Here is a 17,598-nt window from a genome sequence, read left to right as displayed (position 1 = left end):
GTAATGTTTGATCAAATAAATTACCAAAACACATTAAACGGGTTCATACAAGTTGTCATCAATACGAAGAGCAGCATCGTGCACTTAACAGAATAGAAAACATTTTCAATTCATTTTCAATTTCTAAGGCAATAAAATTTGTTAAAGCCATGCTAGCTTTGCAAAGCTTTGCAAAAAAGTTGCAAAAATGCGACTTAACTTATTCGTAATTGTATTATTTATTTCTGTTGTACTTATTTCAACGTGATTTCTGATGATTTGGAATCCATCTAAATCTGTAGGTCTCACATGTCTCCGATTGTTCCAAAAATCATTGTTATTTACTCTGCATATACGTACAGAAGCATTGGAATACTAGCGTCTTAACGCTGAAAACAAAGCCCTTTAAAATTTTGTACGCAAGTACCACAATGACACATGTTTATTGTTTAACCTAAAGTAGTCGCTAATAATCTTGCAATTAATATGACTTTAAATACTAATAACAAAGTCGAACCAAAATCCGATTTGTACTCGAGTCATCGTGGTCGCAGGTGCGTAACGACTGGATATGGTGCTGAGCAAGTGCCGCGATGTAGCCACCCACTGTTGATCGTTGCGATTGTTAGATGATCCTTCTTTCAATCTTCTTCTGTTCTTCTATCTTTTCTTTCCCTTCTTCTCTCACAAGACGTGGAACAAACAATAATACGCGCTTATCACCTTTGTCAATCGCTAATGATTAACCGTTTTATCGTTCCATCGACTCCCGAATTCAACTATTGTGACTCTAGATTAATATAGATTATTATTTTTGCAGCGGTAATAGCGTGTCAAAAATTGTTAATACAGAGACTTTCCTTCGGGTGATTCGTGAAACTGCACTTATTACCAAACAACCACTGTATGTCCTCGTCAGGATAGTTCCAACTATATAAGTTGATAGCGTTTCGCACACAACAACTTCACATTTTTAATCATTTATGAAAAATTTGGGGATTTATAAATGTACAGAATACACATAATATATAAAACATATAAAATACCCAAAATATAGTACTCATTATAATATTTAGTACATAAAAAAATTTTTATTTGTCACATATCTGTTTAGTTTCACTTACAAAAAAAAAATTGACACATAGTTACATAAGATATATAATATGCACATAAATGCACATCAATAATAATTTTATATGCACACAATATTGCATAATACGCAATAAGTGTGTAACATGTACTGATACAACAATGATACAAATCGGCTGCTTTGTATAAATGTACAATAAATAGCAGTTTGGGAATTTTCAACAATAAAGATGTCGTTATGCTTGGATACAAACATATCGTAAATATGTCAATGTAAATTATATCAAGTCATTAGGATACGTGGATTGTCTCTCAAAAGATAAACTAATCAATCGCAATTTTTGTAGATTTAAGAACTTCGTCACTTGGATAAATGATTAGTGAAAAAAGTGACCTATTTTCATAAATTTATTTGTTATGTATACAGATATCATATAAATAGTGATAAATTCCAAGGTAAATTTAAACAAATAATATTTATAACATCATTGCATTATTATGATATTCCTCGTACTTTTCAGTTTATGGAAATACATAATCAGTAGCTTCTAAGTGCTTCTTTAGTACTAGTTTCCAGTCTTTCTGTTCATATTAATAAATGAAAATACTTTTCTTAACCATTGTAAATAACCTTCTTTCATTCTATTGAAATATAAAGTAGAACTTAATATCGATTATTATCAGAAACGCTACAAACTTTTGGGGATGTCTAGTAATATTTATTAAAATATTGTTTCTGGACCATAGAGTGAGAAATCTATTTTGCCGGAAACTTCCTCGCACCTCTATATATAACTCGTTTGAAAATCAACATTGATTGTTAAGATTGGGTCATTAGGGCCATAACTGTTTAAAATTAGATCACCTCATTTTTAAATTTCTAATTCCATCCTATTTTATTACTCGTATTAATATTTATCATTGAGAATGTAAAATATACAATTAAATTAATTATTTTATCATAGTTATCTATATTAAATTAAATTTTATTAAACGAAATCAATTAAAAATTCATTTAACTAAAAATTCAATAATTATATTTCTAATGTTAAAAAATGTTTTCAGTATGGACAAAATACACAGATCGGTATGCAGGATTTCTCACTCAATATAAATACAATTGAAATATGAAAATTCGCAGATTCCAGCAGGATTAAAAGTTAAGATACTATCTCTAAATTCTGTTCATCGTGACTCGTAATACACGAAACACAATTTCCATCGTTAACATTTACTACATTTATCGCATAAAGACTGTTATCAATCGCTTTATCTTTGTTATTGTATGTATCTTCATCTCCCTGCTGGCACGAACGTCCGTCAGGCAAATTTTCGTTCGATTGACATGATTTTGAACCTTCTTCGTCATAGATAGTAAATCTTTTTAGATCGATGTTTGTGGAAGCTGGAATAACCTGCTTTTTTTCTAGTTTCTTGTTTATGGATTGTGCTTGTTGTTTGGTTGATAAGTCTGAACATGAATCTTCGATGAATTTTTCTTTCGAGCAGCATTGAGATGAACTGCAGTGCTCGCCATGACAACGTATCAAGCAATCGGCTTTTTCCGTATTTGGTCTCAACTGTTAAATTAAGAATTAATAAAATAAGGAAAATAAAGTAAGGAAGATTCTTTTTGTTTTTTACTTTAGTGTTAATTGCTTGAGTATTTAACATATCGTAGTAATGAACATAGGATAAAACGACAATATTTTGTTAATCAGATTTATAGAAGAAAAAACATAATGCTCACACACATAAAATGGGAATGGCATTTCCTTCTTATTCATTCTCAATCTATAAAAATCAGCATTCTATGGAGTTGTGGCAATTTTAATGATCTTTCAGTGATCTCAAATACCTAAATCTTAATTATTTCAAGTTACAACATTTGTGTGAAGTGATATTTCTACTATAATTGTGTCACTTTTTAAGTTTAGTTTATATATGTCAACAAATTATTATCTTAAGTTATGATAATATTTGAAAACTTTTACTATATGGTAAGATTAATCGACAGAAAATACGAAATAAAAATATTTAATGGAAAATTTCATTAAGAAAGAAATATATTTTCCGAAAGCAAACAATAATCATTTATCATACCAGGAATAAAAACGTACGAATATCAACGTACAAATTTACATAGCTATTTTTGAAAATATAATAAACATTCGATGTAAAGTATTTTATTCAAAATATACATATTAAAAATTATCATAATTCCTTGGGACAATTTTCTGAATATCGCTCTTTATGTTTTTGGCTAATAAAAATCATAATAATAATAATAATCGAAAGTGCTATAAACTACAACCACTAACAAATAGTCGTCGAAAGCGACACAACTCAAAATATGAACCAATCCGAACAATCCGTAAGAGAACGATTTTTTTCACTTAACCACGAAAATTCAACATTTATGTGTAGTTCAATAATTGGATTAATAATTTAGCGATATGAAAGTCACAAATATGCCGAATTATCGTAATTTTAACATGGGTATAATATATAATCTTGTAGATATCTAATATCAATTTACATTTTACATCATATTTATACATGTTTGATTTCTTAATATTCTTTTTTACAATTCGTGTCTATTTAAAAATATTTGCTTACATACCTTATAAAATTCCGGCTGTATTGTAACTTGAGTTATTCCTATCTGTATGAAAAAGGCTGTTACTTCGTCGGTAATACTGGCATAAACCTGTGCAACAGAGTGTTATTCCTTATTCAGTACACCCACTAAATGCAGTAAACTAATGATGGGATCAAGTTCGGATATGGACTAATTCATCCGAATCAAATCCAATACTAAGATTTACCCGTGCATTAACTGTTTTCGAGGTATGTTACCTGTGTTTCTACTCGTGTTTTTATTATTAAAGATGGACAATGTCGTGATTATATAATGGTTCGTCCATTGTAAGTAAGGTGCTTGTCAAGTATTGGATCGTCGCAAATTGATTTCGAAGCTTGGAAGGACTACTTGCACCTTTCAAAAATCTACTTATAACCACTTCGATGTTCGAACAAATTGAATCCCTTACAAGTAGTAAAAAAACATGAAAGTCAGAAAGGCATTACCATTATTAGAATTTCATTAAATTCTTTTAACTAGACAAATTCCCCAGAAATTATAGGCAATAAATAAGATTCCTATAAATTTTATTTGAACGTTTGCATTTGTAACGAACCGGAAAGATGAATTTAGCGAACCAAAAATTTCTGATAAAGTGCTGGTATAGTTTTGGACTAGCGTTTGCCTGTACGTGAGAGTACCTATTTTTATTTAGTACCAGTCAAAGTACTCGTGGGGGATTCGAATCTTTTACATTTAGGTTCAAGTTTAAAACTTGAAAAAGTGGCAGTTCGTTTTCTCAAGACTCTAATCTAATTTAATTGGTTAGTGTTCGAATCAACTTGCGATGTACTTAAACCCATCACTGCAGGAAACTCACCATTGGATCCAAGAATATGATGTGAACCGTAGAGATTATCTTCTGCCCTGTTAATTGCCAAACATGTAAGTCGTGTACGTTCACGATACCAGGAAAAGCTTCTAGTAATTCTCTCTTAAGAGAATCAATGTTTATGTGATTAGGGATTGTTTGCAGCAGTATCAGTCCAGATTCTTTCACTATAATAAAAATTTGCACGCATGTCATGATCAAATTAAAAAGTGCTTTGCTAGAAATTGGATCAATTTTGAATAGAATAAAAATTGTATCAATCAGTTGCATCAATCACGACAGTTAATGTTAATATAATAAAAATGTCTTTGTAAGACAGGAAAAAATATTCTTTGATTTAAATAGAATCAAAGTATGGGACGATTAAAATATTTAAGAGATCACCATAATTACTAGTTCTTACACCCAATTCCACTTTTAACTGAAGAATCTCAACAACTATTTCTTATTCCTTCATCCTTGTCACGAAACGCTTGAAAATAAAAAAAATTCTGTTTGATACTCAACAGAACTTCAAAGTATTGCTTCTAAATTCTTATTTTTTTAAATTTTCGATATTTATTTTTCATTTTGCTTCATGCACACACACTCACACTCACACGCACACACACATATATAATGACACTCATTCTAATTAGAAATCTTTTTGGTTTCTCTGTTCAAATAAGCAGGATGATCAGAATCATGTTAATCAGAATCGGACTAAATGTCTTATAATCGAGTAATTTTTAGCCATTTCAACGATAGGTCAAACACAGGACCAAAATATTTCCATTCGGAAAAGCTATGTGCGAATAAAGTTTCATTTGGAAATATTTATTATACCTAATATTACCAATCTAACATCTTTCCAATAATTCTTTATTTACATTTTAATACTTACTATATGAATAGCTAAGTGCGAAGAGTGAAATGGCTGAAATAATTGCGAAAAGCGGATCGATGTATTTGGCCACGTTAGAATCGGTAAAATATACTAAAATGGACACGAGAATAACAAAAACACAGCCCAAGGCATCACGACACGTTTCTCGTAGACCTTGGCTTTTTGGTATACCCAGAGGACTTCGCCTAGTTTGCGAGGATAACTGTTCTTCGCCTTCTTTCCCTTGCTGCGAACTGTTCCTAAAAATAGACAACGCATATCTTATCGTTAGTTTCGGAAATCTTCCACATTTCTTTTGAATTTGGATTAGCCAAAAAAATATATGTATATAGTAAAATCATAATTAGAGTGCAGATATTTATGCAAATTCTTATTTTTATGAATATAATTTAAAAAATGGAATCCAGACGGAAATTTATTTTATCTACTGTGTCATAACAAATATTATACACAGAATATTTCATATATTTTTGAATATTTTGTGCATTTTTGGATTTCTCCATAAATGCAAAGAAATTTATGGTTCGGTCATAATATATTTTTTCTAATTTCTCTATCAAGCATTGAAGAGTTCGATGACGTACACAAATTCTCAAAAGTTTCGAATAATATATTGTTCGCAATAAATTTATTTGTATAGTATATGTCTATACATATTTATATATGTATAGTGTCGTTCGTAACTGAGAACTATATGATTCTATATGGACAAACAAATCTAAAGCTAAAAATAAAATCTTTTCGAAAGAATATAATGATATATATTTTCGAAATACAATGATTTTACTTTTCATAATCATAATAAAAAGGTGCAATAAAATATTACGATGTATACAAATGACTTTTACTTGCACACTTGTAGAATTATTTTGCTACTGACAAGCGCTTTATCTTGATCACTTTTTAATTTTTTAATTATAAATCAAATTAAGGAACTTCTTCTAAACTTATGGAAAGACTTCTGACTCTAATATAACTTACATCACATTTAAATAGTAACTGTACATAACAGTAATATCATAAGTAATGACATATATAATTGCTACTATGTTTTAGTAGGAATTTTAAATTTATAGTTTGTTAATCTATTTTCATTTCTCTATTTGAATTCTGTTCTATAAAAACATGCATTTACGTAAACATACGCAGACTAATTATGTTGTTCAGTAAATTTTAATGTTTTTTCGATTTTGTAATCTTCAGTAGATGATTCCTGCACACTTCTGTAAGCTAAGCACAAATCTGCAACACGTTTTTTTCTCGAAATCTACAGTTTTCGAAAAAATCAATTTTGAAAAAAATTGCAAATTTTCAACTTTGGATATGTTTTGTGCTGTTAGAGTAGCAGTTACCGAGTTGCGGTTCGGACGAAACAATTCTGTGGACTCTTTTGAACAAAATAATATGTATTGTTAATGCATTATAAACATTTAAATATGTTTTCGAAAACTGTCGGTTCTAGGAAAAAACGATTTGCAGATTCGTGTTTAGCCTACAGGTTAAACAGTGCTATCAAATGACATACAGTTATTATATAATATTACATACCGTCGTAGTATCACATCTCCATTCATTGTAACGTGGAGAACAAGACCCTGATTGAAGGTGTATCCTCCAATTAGTATGTAACAAAAAGCATTAAGGAGGATACCACACGCGCCAATTGTGAGAACAGGCATCGGATGGTGCATTTCATCCAAATGATCTATATGCACCAGAGTTTGTAAAGCTTCGACCAGCAAAGAAAAGCAAAAAGATGCGAGAAAAACGCAACAAATAAGCATCGTAACGATATCTATTCTCGCCCAGCCAAATGTATTCTTCATCCTCCTATCTGATCGTGATTGCTGAAAAATAAATTTTTTGTTCTTTCACGTGTTCTTTAAATATAATTTAATAAATAGTTCTTCAAATTTCGATCGTGCTTTTAATTATGCGTTGTAGTTTGTGTCGGCGCAATGTCTCGCTAACATTACAGTTCACTTCTTTGGAATAGATCTGGAACAGTTGTTACAGGTGAACGCCAGAACAGGAAATTTAAACGATAAGGTCTGAAACAGTTTCTACTTCTAGTAACTTCTATTCTTCTAGTAACGTTGACGAGATGTCAGCACAAAGTGAGACAGACGATTAAAAACACGATCGAAACCTGAAAAACCATAAATATATCATCCAAACGTCATGGAAGCCTAAGATCTAAATAATATTTTAATAGAGGTTAAAATGATAGGGGATAATAATTGGAGCCTTGAATTCTAAAATGGTTCACCAATATTTTGAGAAAATTAATTTTCTTTAATTCATTGTATTCTTCATAGATACATCTTTGTCATATTTATATTTTTATACATAACCACCTTTTCTTTAAAAAATCTTGGTAAAACCAAAAGTTGTTTTGGAAATCATCGAATAATTTATTGATATTTAACAAACCAAATATTTATTTTTAATCACTGTCCCAATTTCACTTTTGGAATCTTTGTTTGCAAGCTTTTCGGTGTGTTGGGTATATTTCTGTATTAAATTTTCAAAGCAAGAACGATCTGACTACAAATTGAATTATTTTATTTTTACCTTTGTTTTCGTCGACAAAGACGTCGTAGAACCGCGTTCTTCGCCATTTATGCGAATTACTGAATTTCGTAAGGAACTGGAAACGCTATTTTCACTGTGACTAATGCTGCTTTGACGATGGCTATACTACAAAAAAGAAATATGTTAATACTTAAATTAATTATTGTTCTTTATAAATTGTATTCTCAATAAAAAAATATTTTAAGATACTTTTGAAAGAAAATTCAATACGAAGTTCTTTCTCATTATTGTTTATTTTGATCAATAATAATTGTCGCATTTTCTAATAGTTAAACTTTGGCTATATTCTTGATAAAGTAAACAAAATGTTGTTCGTTTTATATGAAATATTTCACAAATTTTATGGAGTTTTCATATTATCTAATAATAGTGAGATTGGTGGAAGGTACAGAATCAAGAATAATATGAAAGAATCAGTATTTTGAGATATAACGGAGAATACCAGAAGATAAGGGCAATAACTATTTCAGACTAATAATTTAAGAAGGAGGGAACAAAGGACCAAAAACTAATGGCGAGGTACAGACGTGCAAACGATAAGCAAGGAAATAAATTTTAATTTGAAAGAGAAAGAACGAAGGTGTAGACTATATGAGGGAGAAAAAGAAATTGTAGAGTACTGAAGAGTAGATGCAAGGAAATGAAAGCAGAAAGAAGAGGAAGAGAGAGAATATGTTTTAGAGAAATGCGGTTCAAGAAAGGACTGGATAAAGAAAATAAGTAGGAAAATAAAGAAAAGGGAAAGGAAGTAGGGAGGATAGAAAAGTATGGAGAGGAAGCATACGAAGAGGATAGAGAATGAGTTAAAATAACTGATAGAGAAAGAACCATACAAAGAAAAGGAGTGCTGTACAATGCGATACTAAAAATAATAGGAATAAATGGCGAACAAGACCATAGATGATTTAGGTCTCAAAACAAACAAATATATTTACTATATGTAGACGTATATAGGTTATGTTAAAAGCAAATATAAGGATGTAAAACCAAACCCCCTAAAGGCCCAAAAGAGCAAATGAGCTATCAATAAATGATACTCTCTATTGATTATAATATAATAATAGAAATATGAAATTCATATGAATTCTATAACTTATTGTAACTATTACTTTTTATAACGATAAATCACTAACATTAATTTATTTCTAATTAGTTTATATGGTTGTAAATAATTGTGTTCTGAATTATAAACATTTGAAACCTAATTTATGCTTTCTTAAACAAATAAGTTAATCGTTTATGTTATTCAGTTTTGTAATACTTGTTTTACAAAGTAGATAATAACATGCATATATACGATTGACTTTAATTGAATACAAATTAAGATTTTTATCATCATGGGAAATGATAACGATAACACAATCTACTCTCGTCTATTATAACTATGTACTCTGCGCATGTTTATACTAGATATTATATTAAACGAAAAACAAACTATATCAATTTCAGAAATGTTATTCTGGAACGCTTAGCGTAAGCAGTTTTGACCAATCACCAGTCAATTTTAGGCAATTGTATTTATGACACACGATTTTTTACCGTCTATTTAGTTTGTTTTAATCGTTATTCCCTTTCTACTTATAATTTTCTCCATATTTTATATTAACTATTTATTTTTGTAGTATATTTTTTAATGGTATTTATAATTTCAAGTAATCCTGAATTTTTTTAGTGTATAATTTGTAATATTTTGTTACAACGAAAATAGAAAGTGAAGCTATATGTGTTTAATTTATAATAAAATATTATTAAACGGAACACCTATATTTACTTATGCTATGTTATAAAAAATTTTGATAACTGTAGAAGCAAGTTATATGGAAAGAGAAACATTTTGTTGAGTTTTGTTATAAAGCATGGATCACGAAATGTTAACTAATTCATAAGGACAAAAAAATTTTCTTCTACATTTTCGTTCTTCTTACTTCTTATTAAAGTAAATAAAATTATGTCAATTACCTTGGGATATTGTTTGCGATGTCATATGCATTTTGCAAAGTTTTGAACCTTTAAATTTTCTATGAAAGCATAACGCATAAACACCTGCAGTCTAATTATAACCAATCTACTATTATTTTTTAAACATACATTACCTAACTAACTTAATTGCAACAATCAGTAGATAATTTTTTATGATATAACATGAGTGATGAATACACGTGTTTTGTTTAATAATATTTACCAACTAGGTTTATTTTTGTTTTAATGAAACATTACAAGTTATACGCTAACGAAATTCATGATTATTAAAAATTATTATTAGTATAAAAAATGAAGTAAATTGTAAATATAAATAAGAAAAAAATTTGTTAAAAAGTTTGAAGATCGAAAAATCATGTGCATCATCGTGCTATGATAAAATTAATCAACTTCTTTGAAATCAAAATCCTTCAGTGTTTTTCTTTTTTCTGATAACGAGATAACACATTTCTGTAGCATCAATCCAATGGTACAAACACACGGTAAGTTCTTACAACGAATTCAAAATGTCACCGATTTGATAAATAAGAAAAATGAAAAAATTATTAAAAAAGATCATATATAATAAAGAATAGAAATAAATGATGTTATTCAGAATATAAAAATAACAACATAATAATATATTTAAAAGTACAAAAGACTATAGAAAATTATTATCGTCGAGTCAAATAATATTCGGAAACGTAGAATTTAAAATGTTACATATTCATAAAATAGAAGAATTACATGTATTTTGTGCATTTTTTGGATGTTCAAATTTCTCATAAATGTATAAAAATCCACAGTCTACATATATCATATATCATTTCCATTATCATTCAATATTGTAATAAATTTCTTGTTCTTTGATACAGCTGATAAACATCGCAACAGAATTTAATGGATAATATTGACGCTGGCAAACTCAAATCAAAAATCAATTCAAACTTAGGAGAAAGAACATTTCATATACAGGATATGTTTGTTGTTTATATGAAATATTCTTTATTATAGTAGATAGTTGATGATCGTCAAAAAGAATAGTTTGATAAGCTGGATAATTTACGGTGAAACTTACCTTGATGGAGGCGATACAACCAACAAGTGCTATGATGTTGCATAGCATGTGATAGGCATTGAGGAGTAACGTGAGCGAATGAGTCACATGACTGGCGACCATTTCAACGATAAAAAAAGCGGTGGTGAAAAACAGGATCAGGTACAATTGGACGGGCTGCAGTCTTCTGAACCATTCTTTCACAGCCATGATCCTGCAGCAAAGCCACACAGTGAACGTTCCTACTTTATCCCAGATACCACACACGTACATATAGAAGAACCACAATTCCACGGTTCTATCTGCTGAGAGATAGGATACCGTTGCTCTCTTACTTTCTCTTATAATTAGAGCAAAATTGCAGTTTTGTGCAATTATGTGATATTTGAATGCAAAAATTCGCGGAATTTACATACAGGATATGCAAAAATATACAGATTGTATATATGCCTTAATACTTTTTTATACAGAGTACAAAGATCCATTGATTAATGTAAGAAAAAGTTGTTCTATTTGAGAGATAGAAATAGTTCTTAAATATTCAAAACGTCTCCGCTTTCGGAATGAACACTAGGCCATTCACATTATTCGCAACCATTTAATTTTGCCTAATGAAATGTTGTCTATCTTTTACCATATCATAGCTATAGTTTGTCCCGGTTATGGAACGCCCTGTATAAAATATTCAAAGTATAAATGACACTCATTATAATATTTAACAGATAAAACAAATTTCTGCTTAGGCTTTATCTTTTTCAATTGTGATCAGAAAATATTGTATTTGCATGAATATCCACACTAATAAAATGTTATTCTTATAATACACTATATATATATATATATAGTATATAAAACAACATACTATAGTATATCTACTTATAATATAATAAAATAGGATTACATATTTGAATCACCTACACTGCCTCACAAAAGTATTTCAACACTTATCATGTTGTTTTGTGTCTATATTATGTGTGTCATATTGAATATTTTGAAATTTCATTAACACTATAATGGGCAGATTACGGATATTTACGCAAATCCATACTTTAAGAACGTAATAAAAGAATATAAGGTAAATAGAGATTGGTTTCTCCGACAAAATATTATATTATATAGCTTTAGATACTTTTTACTATATGTGTATTCGGCAAATTTTTACACCTTGACACTTTCTATAAGTAAATAAATATTCGCGGCCTAATCGCGATTATCACGATTACACTATTATTACAACCAATTTGAACATGTAGAATTTCAACATTGAAAGTTACGAGATATTTATCACAAACAAATATTTGACAAAAATTTAGAATACAGCATGAATATCTATCTTGAATATACATATATATATCAAATATCAAACATGATCCTGCTAAATAATGCAGTTTATTAAAATAATTGATTGTTTAAACACCTTTGTGATCTCTGCTAAACACGTACCTATATTGAGTGTCATAATGCAAATTATATGTATATAATACTCAATATAAGTAACTGCCGCATCGCTACGACTTTTCAAACACTTCTAATAATCTGGGAAAAAAATGTTTCTGATTTATCATTTTGATATAAGTTTTGTTAATTAGCTTTTAATTGGCCACGAATTTCAATACAAGAAATTTCCAAAAAACTGTTTTGATAATATTGTTTTTGTCAAGCCCATCTTGACTTTTTTAAATAAAGCTATGCATTTTCTACTGCATATTGTTGTAGCTGATCTTAAGACGAGTTCAACAACCTACTATGAAATGACTCTGAATCTTGAAATCAAATTACACATTCCGAAATGGTGAGCATTAACAAGAAAAATGTAAATCATATCCATATCACAGAAAGAACGTAAATGGCCTACAGAAATAGACAATCTTGTTTAATATGATATCAAATCATAAACGTGTAATGAACATTAGTTGGGCACTTACAAACTTATTTCTTGGGTACCGCGGAGCCCTGAATTGTTACTGTTAGGATTAGATTGTTATATTTATTTATTATTTTCGTTTCAAATGAAAAACACCCAGTTCCAATGTATTGTATTTGTTAACACAGTGATCTATTTAAAAAAAAGTTCATATTTCTAACATTTTTCATTATTATATCTCAAAACAACATAGTTACATGATTATACAATATAATTAGGATATTATATTATTTTTATTTTCCTATGAAGAGCATTTTTATCTCCATACACATTTCATTTTTATAATATCGAATGCTTATAGTCATATGAAAATATTATTAAATGATACGAAATTTAACATATTTCGATCTAATTAATTTAATATAATAAACACAATGGTGTGCAAATATTTTTCGTAATCAATGTTAAAATCGCTTAAATAAAAATAACGTTGTAAACAAAGTACTTTGACATAACAGGCACATGCATTGAGATACAATAAGACACTTCACAGAATTCATATTTAAAGACCAGCTTAGAAAAATAGAAATTAATTTAACTCTTGCACTGCAATGTCTGGATCCCTTTGGACAAATCGGCAAAGAACAGAAGTTGTTTATGTTAGAATAATAAGAAGCCAAACATATCTCTAAAACAGAGTTAACATCGATATTCAATGTAATCTCAGAATTTTATCTCCGAACGAACCTAGATACTGTTTCCCGTGTAGTTGGTCGAGTCGTTCGTCTTTGGAAGATAGCCATGTTCCGTATTATTTTGACCGTAAGAATCTCAACATATGTTTCCTCTCTAACATACACAACTTCTGTCATTTATCGACTAGCCCGGGATTTAGACACTGTAGTACAAGAGTTAAATTAATTTCTATTTTTCTAAACTGATCTTTAAATGTGAATTCTGTGAAGAGTCTTATTGTATCTCAATTGCTTTCCTTGTCCCTTATTCTTACATTACAAAATCAGGTAAAACTGGTCAAGTTGTAGAAAGTTATCGTCAATTTTTAAGTACAGGATGGAGGAAAATGCTTAAACATTAAAAATGAAAGTTAGCCAAGGAAATAGAAAAAGAAGCTCAATGTCTGTAAGAATGTGAACTATTTCATTGTATTGTAAAAAAAAATTACATTGTACTTATATTTCAGATGACCGTCTTCTCCTTATTGTGATAAATTTAAAATCCTTCTGCAACAACCAAACCGCCCTGTGTTCTCTCCTAATTATAATTCTAGTAACAGCTCATAGGTGGCGAGCGACATTTGACTATGTAGTAAGCGTATATGTTACACTGTTGCCATTTTCATATGATATATTCTCGCGAGCGTGGGTTCCGAGTTAAGTGGATAATCCGCACGTATTAGAGGATGTTATTTCATGCGACCCATAGTCACGATAACATTGCGTCATGAACAATAATTGCTCTGTTCGAGCAATCTTTCATAACTTTAAGTTGTACGAGTATTCAGTATTTAGTATTTAGTAAAAAATAATACAAACTCGATTAAGTCCTTAACACTACACTGAGAAAATGTTATTTGTAAAAAAGTCCACAATAAATAATAAATGTTTATAAAAATCACAAAAATTCACTTTCAATACATGTCAGATTGAAATATGTAATTTTTTTAATTTTTATACAAAACGATTTCAAATGAAAATTCGTAGACAATTTTTGTAATTTTCACGTTTATGGAAATCACAAAATTCACTTTCAATTTATTATACAATAAAATATCGAATTTTTTCATTTACACAAAATAAAAACTTATAAACAAGAATTTATATATAATGCTCATAATAACTTATGTTTATAAAAAGGCACGAAAATTCGATTGTAACCGAAAATTTACACAGAATCTTTTTATAATTGTGATGTTTGTAAAAATTACGAAAATTAACTTGCAATTCATTTTAAAACCAAATATCCAACTTCTTCAGCTACGGAAGATAAAAATAGAAAATTCGCTTAGAATGTTCCTAATTTTTAGAATGTTGTCTGTATATATAGTAATGTAAAACTACATTTCGGAGGTTTGGTGAATGCAGTAGAATTTGATTATTGTGACACCAACGTTCGGATAATTGAATTTTTCTCATAATCCAATAACTGTTTTTGATAAAACTATCACTATACTAATATATGTATATTCTAATACGTATACATGGATTGTGAGTTGTTAAAAAAAAAAATTGTGCTTATACTAGCATATATACATTCAATATGTACATTTAAATATACGTAAAGCTAGGAGAAGTTCATCTACACGTAAAGAAACTACACAACATTTATTATAGGTTACAATTTAGTACAAATATTACGTAATTTGAGTATTTGAACATCGTGTTTTAGAGTACATAATTTACAAACATGTATTTAGTCAAAGTCCTAAATATAAATAGATGATCTCCAATATGCCTCTAACAGGATTTGACAGCAAATAGAAACGAAAATTTAACGTGTATCTATATTTATATTTAAGAATCATGAGGAGGAAATCGGAAACAAGCAAGCCTGAGTGGAAAATTATTGTCAAACTACATAAAGAAGAAAAATTATGACTCTTCTAGATAGAGGTAAATCAGATAGACAGTACACAACATAACAGAAAAGTATTTACAACAGTCATAGAAATATTGTAAACGTATTTACACAATTGGACATTCTAGACGTTGAAGGTAATTACCAAGAGTAGAAAGTACAGCTTTTTGTAGGATAATAATAAATGATAAAAATCCATTTATGTAATAAACTTTAACAAGGAGATGCCCGTATGATTATGTCAAAGAGTTTATGGGAGAACAGTATCCGTAGTACAATTTCACGAAAGGAACCGTAACTAGCAAGAAAGACTTAAAAATACCAACAGTCAAAGAAGAAATCGGCACGTACGCAGAAAAATACAAGGAAAGGACGGCAACACATCCAAACCAGCTGGCTGCTGAAGCGAGCAAAACCCTCATAGAAAAAAGACTAAAAAGAAAACACCCCACTGACCTCACTAAAGAAATAAAATAGTCAAACTCGAAGATGGTATCCCGCTGAGGATAGTCATCCACATGTTATTTAGCAATTAAGTTAGAAAAATTTACCGAATGTCCAGCTGGACAAATTGTAAAGTACAAATTAAATAAAAAAAAAGGAAAAAATTAGCAAGGAAGACAAACTGCCGTTCGATTTGCATGATTTCATTACTCACTGTACGCATACACTACATTAATACACTCTATTATACACAGACTACACTTATTTAAACGAAAGATTGTAATATTCCTTTTGAATATCTCCAAAGTATGTGTGGTGTTCAAAAATTCTTTAAAACTCTCGATTATTCGTGGAAAGTGACAGAAATGTACATATATCACGACTACAAACGACACAATCGACGGATGTGGTCGTGACACTCATCACGCACGCGATACCGAAAGAAAAACATGAAGCACGACGCGATTGCCAAAGCCACGTGGTTGAGTTGTCTTCAGATGGTTTGACAGATTGGCTTCAAATGAAACAATTAATTATCGAAACGTCAATTAATGAAAAATTTGGGCGTGGTCCCAAATGAGAAAGATTGAGAAATAAGAATAGAGAATGCACAGATACATTGATACATTTAAATTTAAACATTTTTACTCTCACTTAATATATATTAAAACTATTATAGAATTAGGAAGTATAATTTTATTTTACTTATACTATGTAATAATTAGTGTTTATTTTAATGTTTATAATGTTATGTTATATATTATATGTGATATAAAATTGTCCGAAATATATATAAATCATACGAAACAAAATTATTCGATTATCTAAAGAATGTGTTCACGACTAGTTCGAATAATCAAGGATTCTCCTACAATATGAAAACTCGACACTCCGTAAATCCACACGAAATAACGATTTACCGTCACTTCGCCTTCAGTCGAGTCGATCAAGCACTCCACCACGTCTGTCCCCTCGAACCACACAGCTTGTTATGCTTTGTGACGTACTCTCACGTTGTGATAACGGACTTGAACGGAAAGAACCACTGTATTCCTGCTTCAATGAGGTTATTGCTTTTTTCCTGGGGCCAAGTAACCTCGCGAGCGAGAAGACAAGAGTGAAAAGATTCACCAGGCGAAATATTCATAATGGTGTAGCACTGGATAGATGGGTACATGACAATATACTGTGCTTCATGAAATTATTTATTTGAACCAATTGTATATACTTCGGGTATATCGTTTGTAACTTGAAAATATGTAAAATACAATATTTAAAATCCAAATTATTTATTACTCTATTAGAAAGTTATCTAAAATAAAAAATTATTAAGAAATAATTTATTTGATCTTAACTAAGGACTAAAACAATACTGTTCAATAAATTTGAACTTTTTTTCGATTTTGAAACCTTCAGTATATGATTCTCGTATACTTTTGTGAGCTAAACACAAATCTGCAACACATTTTTTTCTTGAAATCTACAGTTTTCGAAAAAATCAATTTTTAAAAAAATTTCAAATTTTCAACTTTGGAGATATGTTGCGCTAGTAGAGTAGAAGCAATGCAATTGCATTTGGGACGAAAAAATGATGTAAACTTTACTAAAACGCGCCATTTTTTGCTTACATTTCTCAATTTATTCCAAAAGATCT

At 29.6% G+C, this 17,598-nt stretch overlaps 1 protein-coding gene across 5 annotated transcripts; it reads right to left on the bottom strand.

Annotated features, from left to right (window-relative positions):
• Positions 1-1,463: 1,463 nt before the first annotated feature.
• Positions 1,464-17,025, bottom strand: LOC126867246 (zinc transporter 1). 5 transcript variants are annotated; one of them, XM_050621501.1, is made up of 8 exons: positions 16,865-17,025; positions 11,063-11,255; positions 8,005-8,130; positions 6,979-7,277; positions 5,428-5,669; positions 4,533-4,711; positions 3,692-3,778; positions 1,464-2,648 (listed from the first exon to the last, which is right to left on the bottom strand). In XM_050621501.1, the coding sequence occupies exons 2-8, from the start codon at positions 11,249-11,251 to the stop codon at positions 2,229-2,231; spliced, it is 1,542 nt and encodes a 513-aa protein (XP_050477458.1). In that variant the 5' UTR covers positions 11,252-11,255; positions 16,865-17,025; the 3' UTR covers positions 1,464-2,228. The 5 variants fall into 5 exon arrangements, with proteins under 5 accessions (XP_050477458.1, XP_050477459.1, XP_050477456.1 ...); XM_050621502.1 differs by lacking the exon at positions 16,865-17,025 and adding an exon at positions 16,159-16,836; XM_050621499.1 differs by lacking the exon at positions 16,865-17,025 and adding an exon at positions 15,852-16,147.
• Positions 17,026-17,598: the final 573 nt, after the last annotated feature.

Source organism: Bombus huntii, chromosome 7 (genome assembly GCF_024542735.1).
Source record: "Bombus huntii isolate Logan2020A chromosome 7, iyBomHunt1.1, whole genome shotgun sequence".
Taxonomy (NCBI): Eukaryota; Metazoa; Arthropoda; class Insecta; order Hymenoptera; family Apidae; genus Bombus; species Bombus huntii.
This window is presented reverse-complemented; position numbering and strand designations above follow the sequence as displayed.

What these genes read in the sequence shown, in the direction of transcription:
- LOC126867246 (XM_050621499.1), bottom strand. Translation starts at nt 15,922, where the DNA reads ATGAGGGTTTTGCTCGCTTCAGCAGCCAGCTGGTTTGGATGTGTTGCC. An exon ending in GTTGTATCGCCTCCATCAAG is followed by an intron (nt 8,131 to 11,062) that starts GTAAGTTTCACC and finishes TCTTTTTTGTAG; the next exon opens with TATAGCCATCGTCAAAGCAG. An exon ending in TCATATTCTTGGATCCAATG is followed by an intron (nt 3,779 to 4,532) that starts GTGAGTTTCCTG and finishes TCTGTTGCACAG; the next exon opens with GTTTATGCCAGTATTACCGA.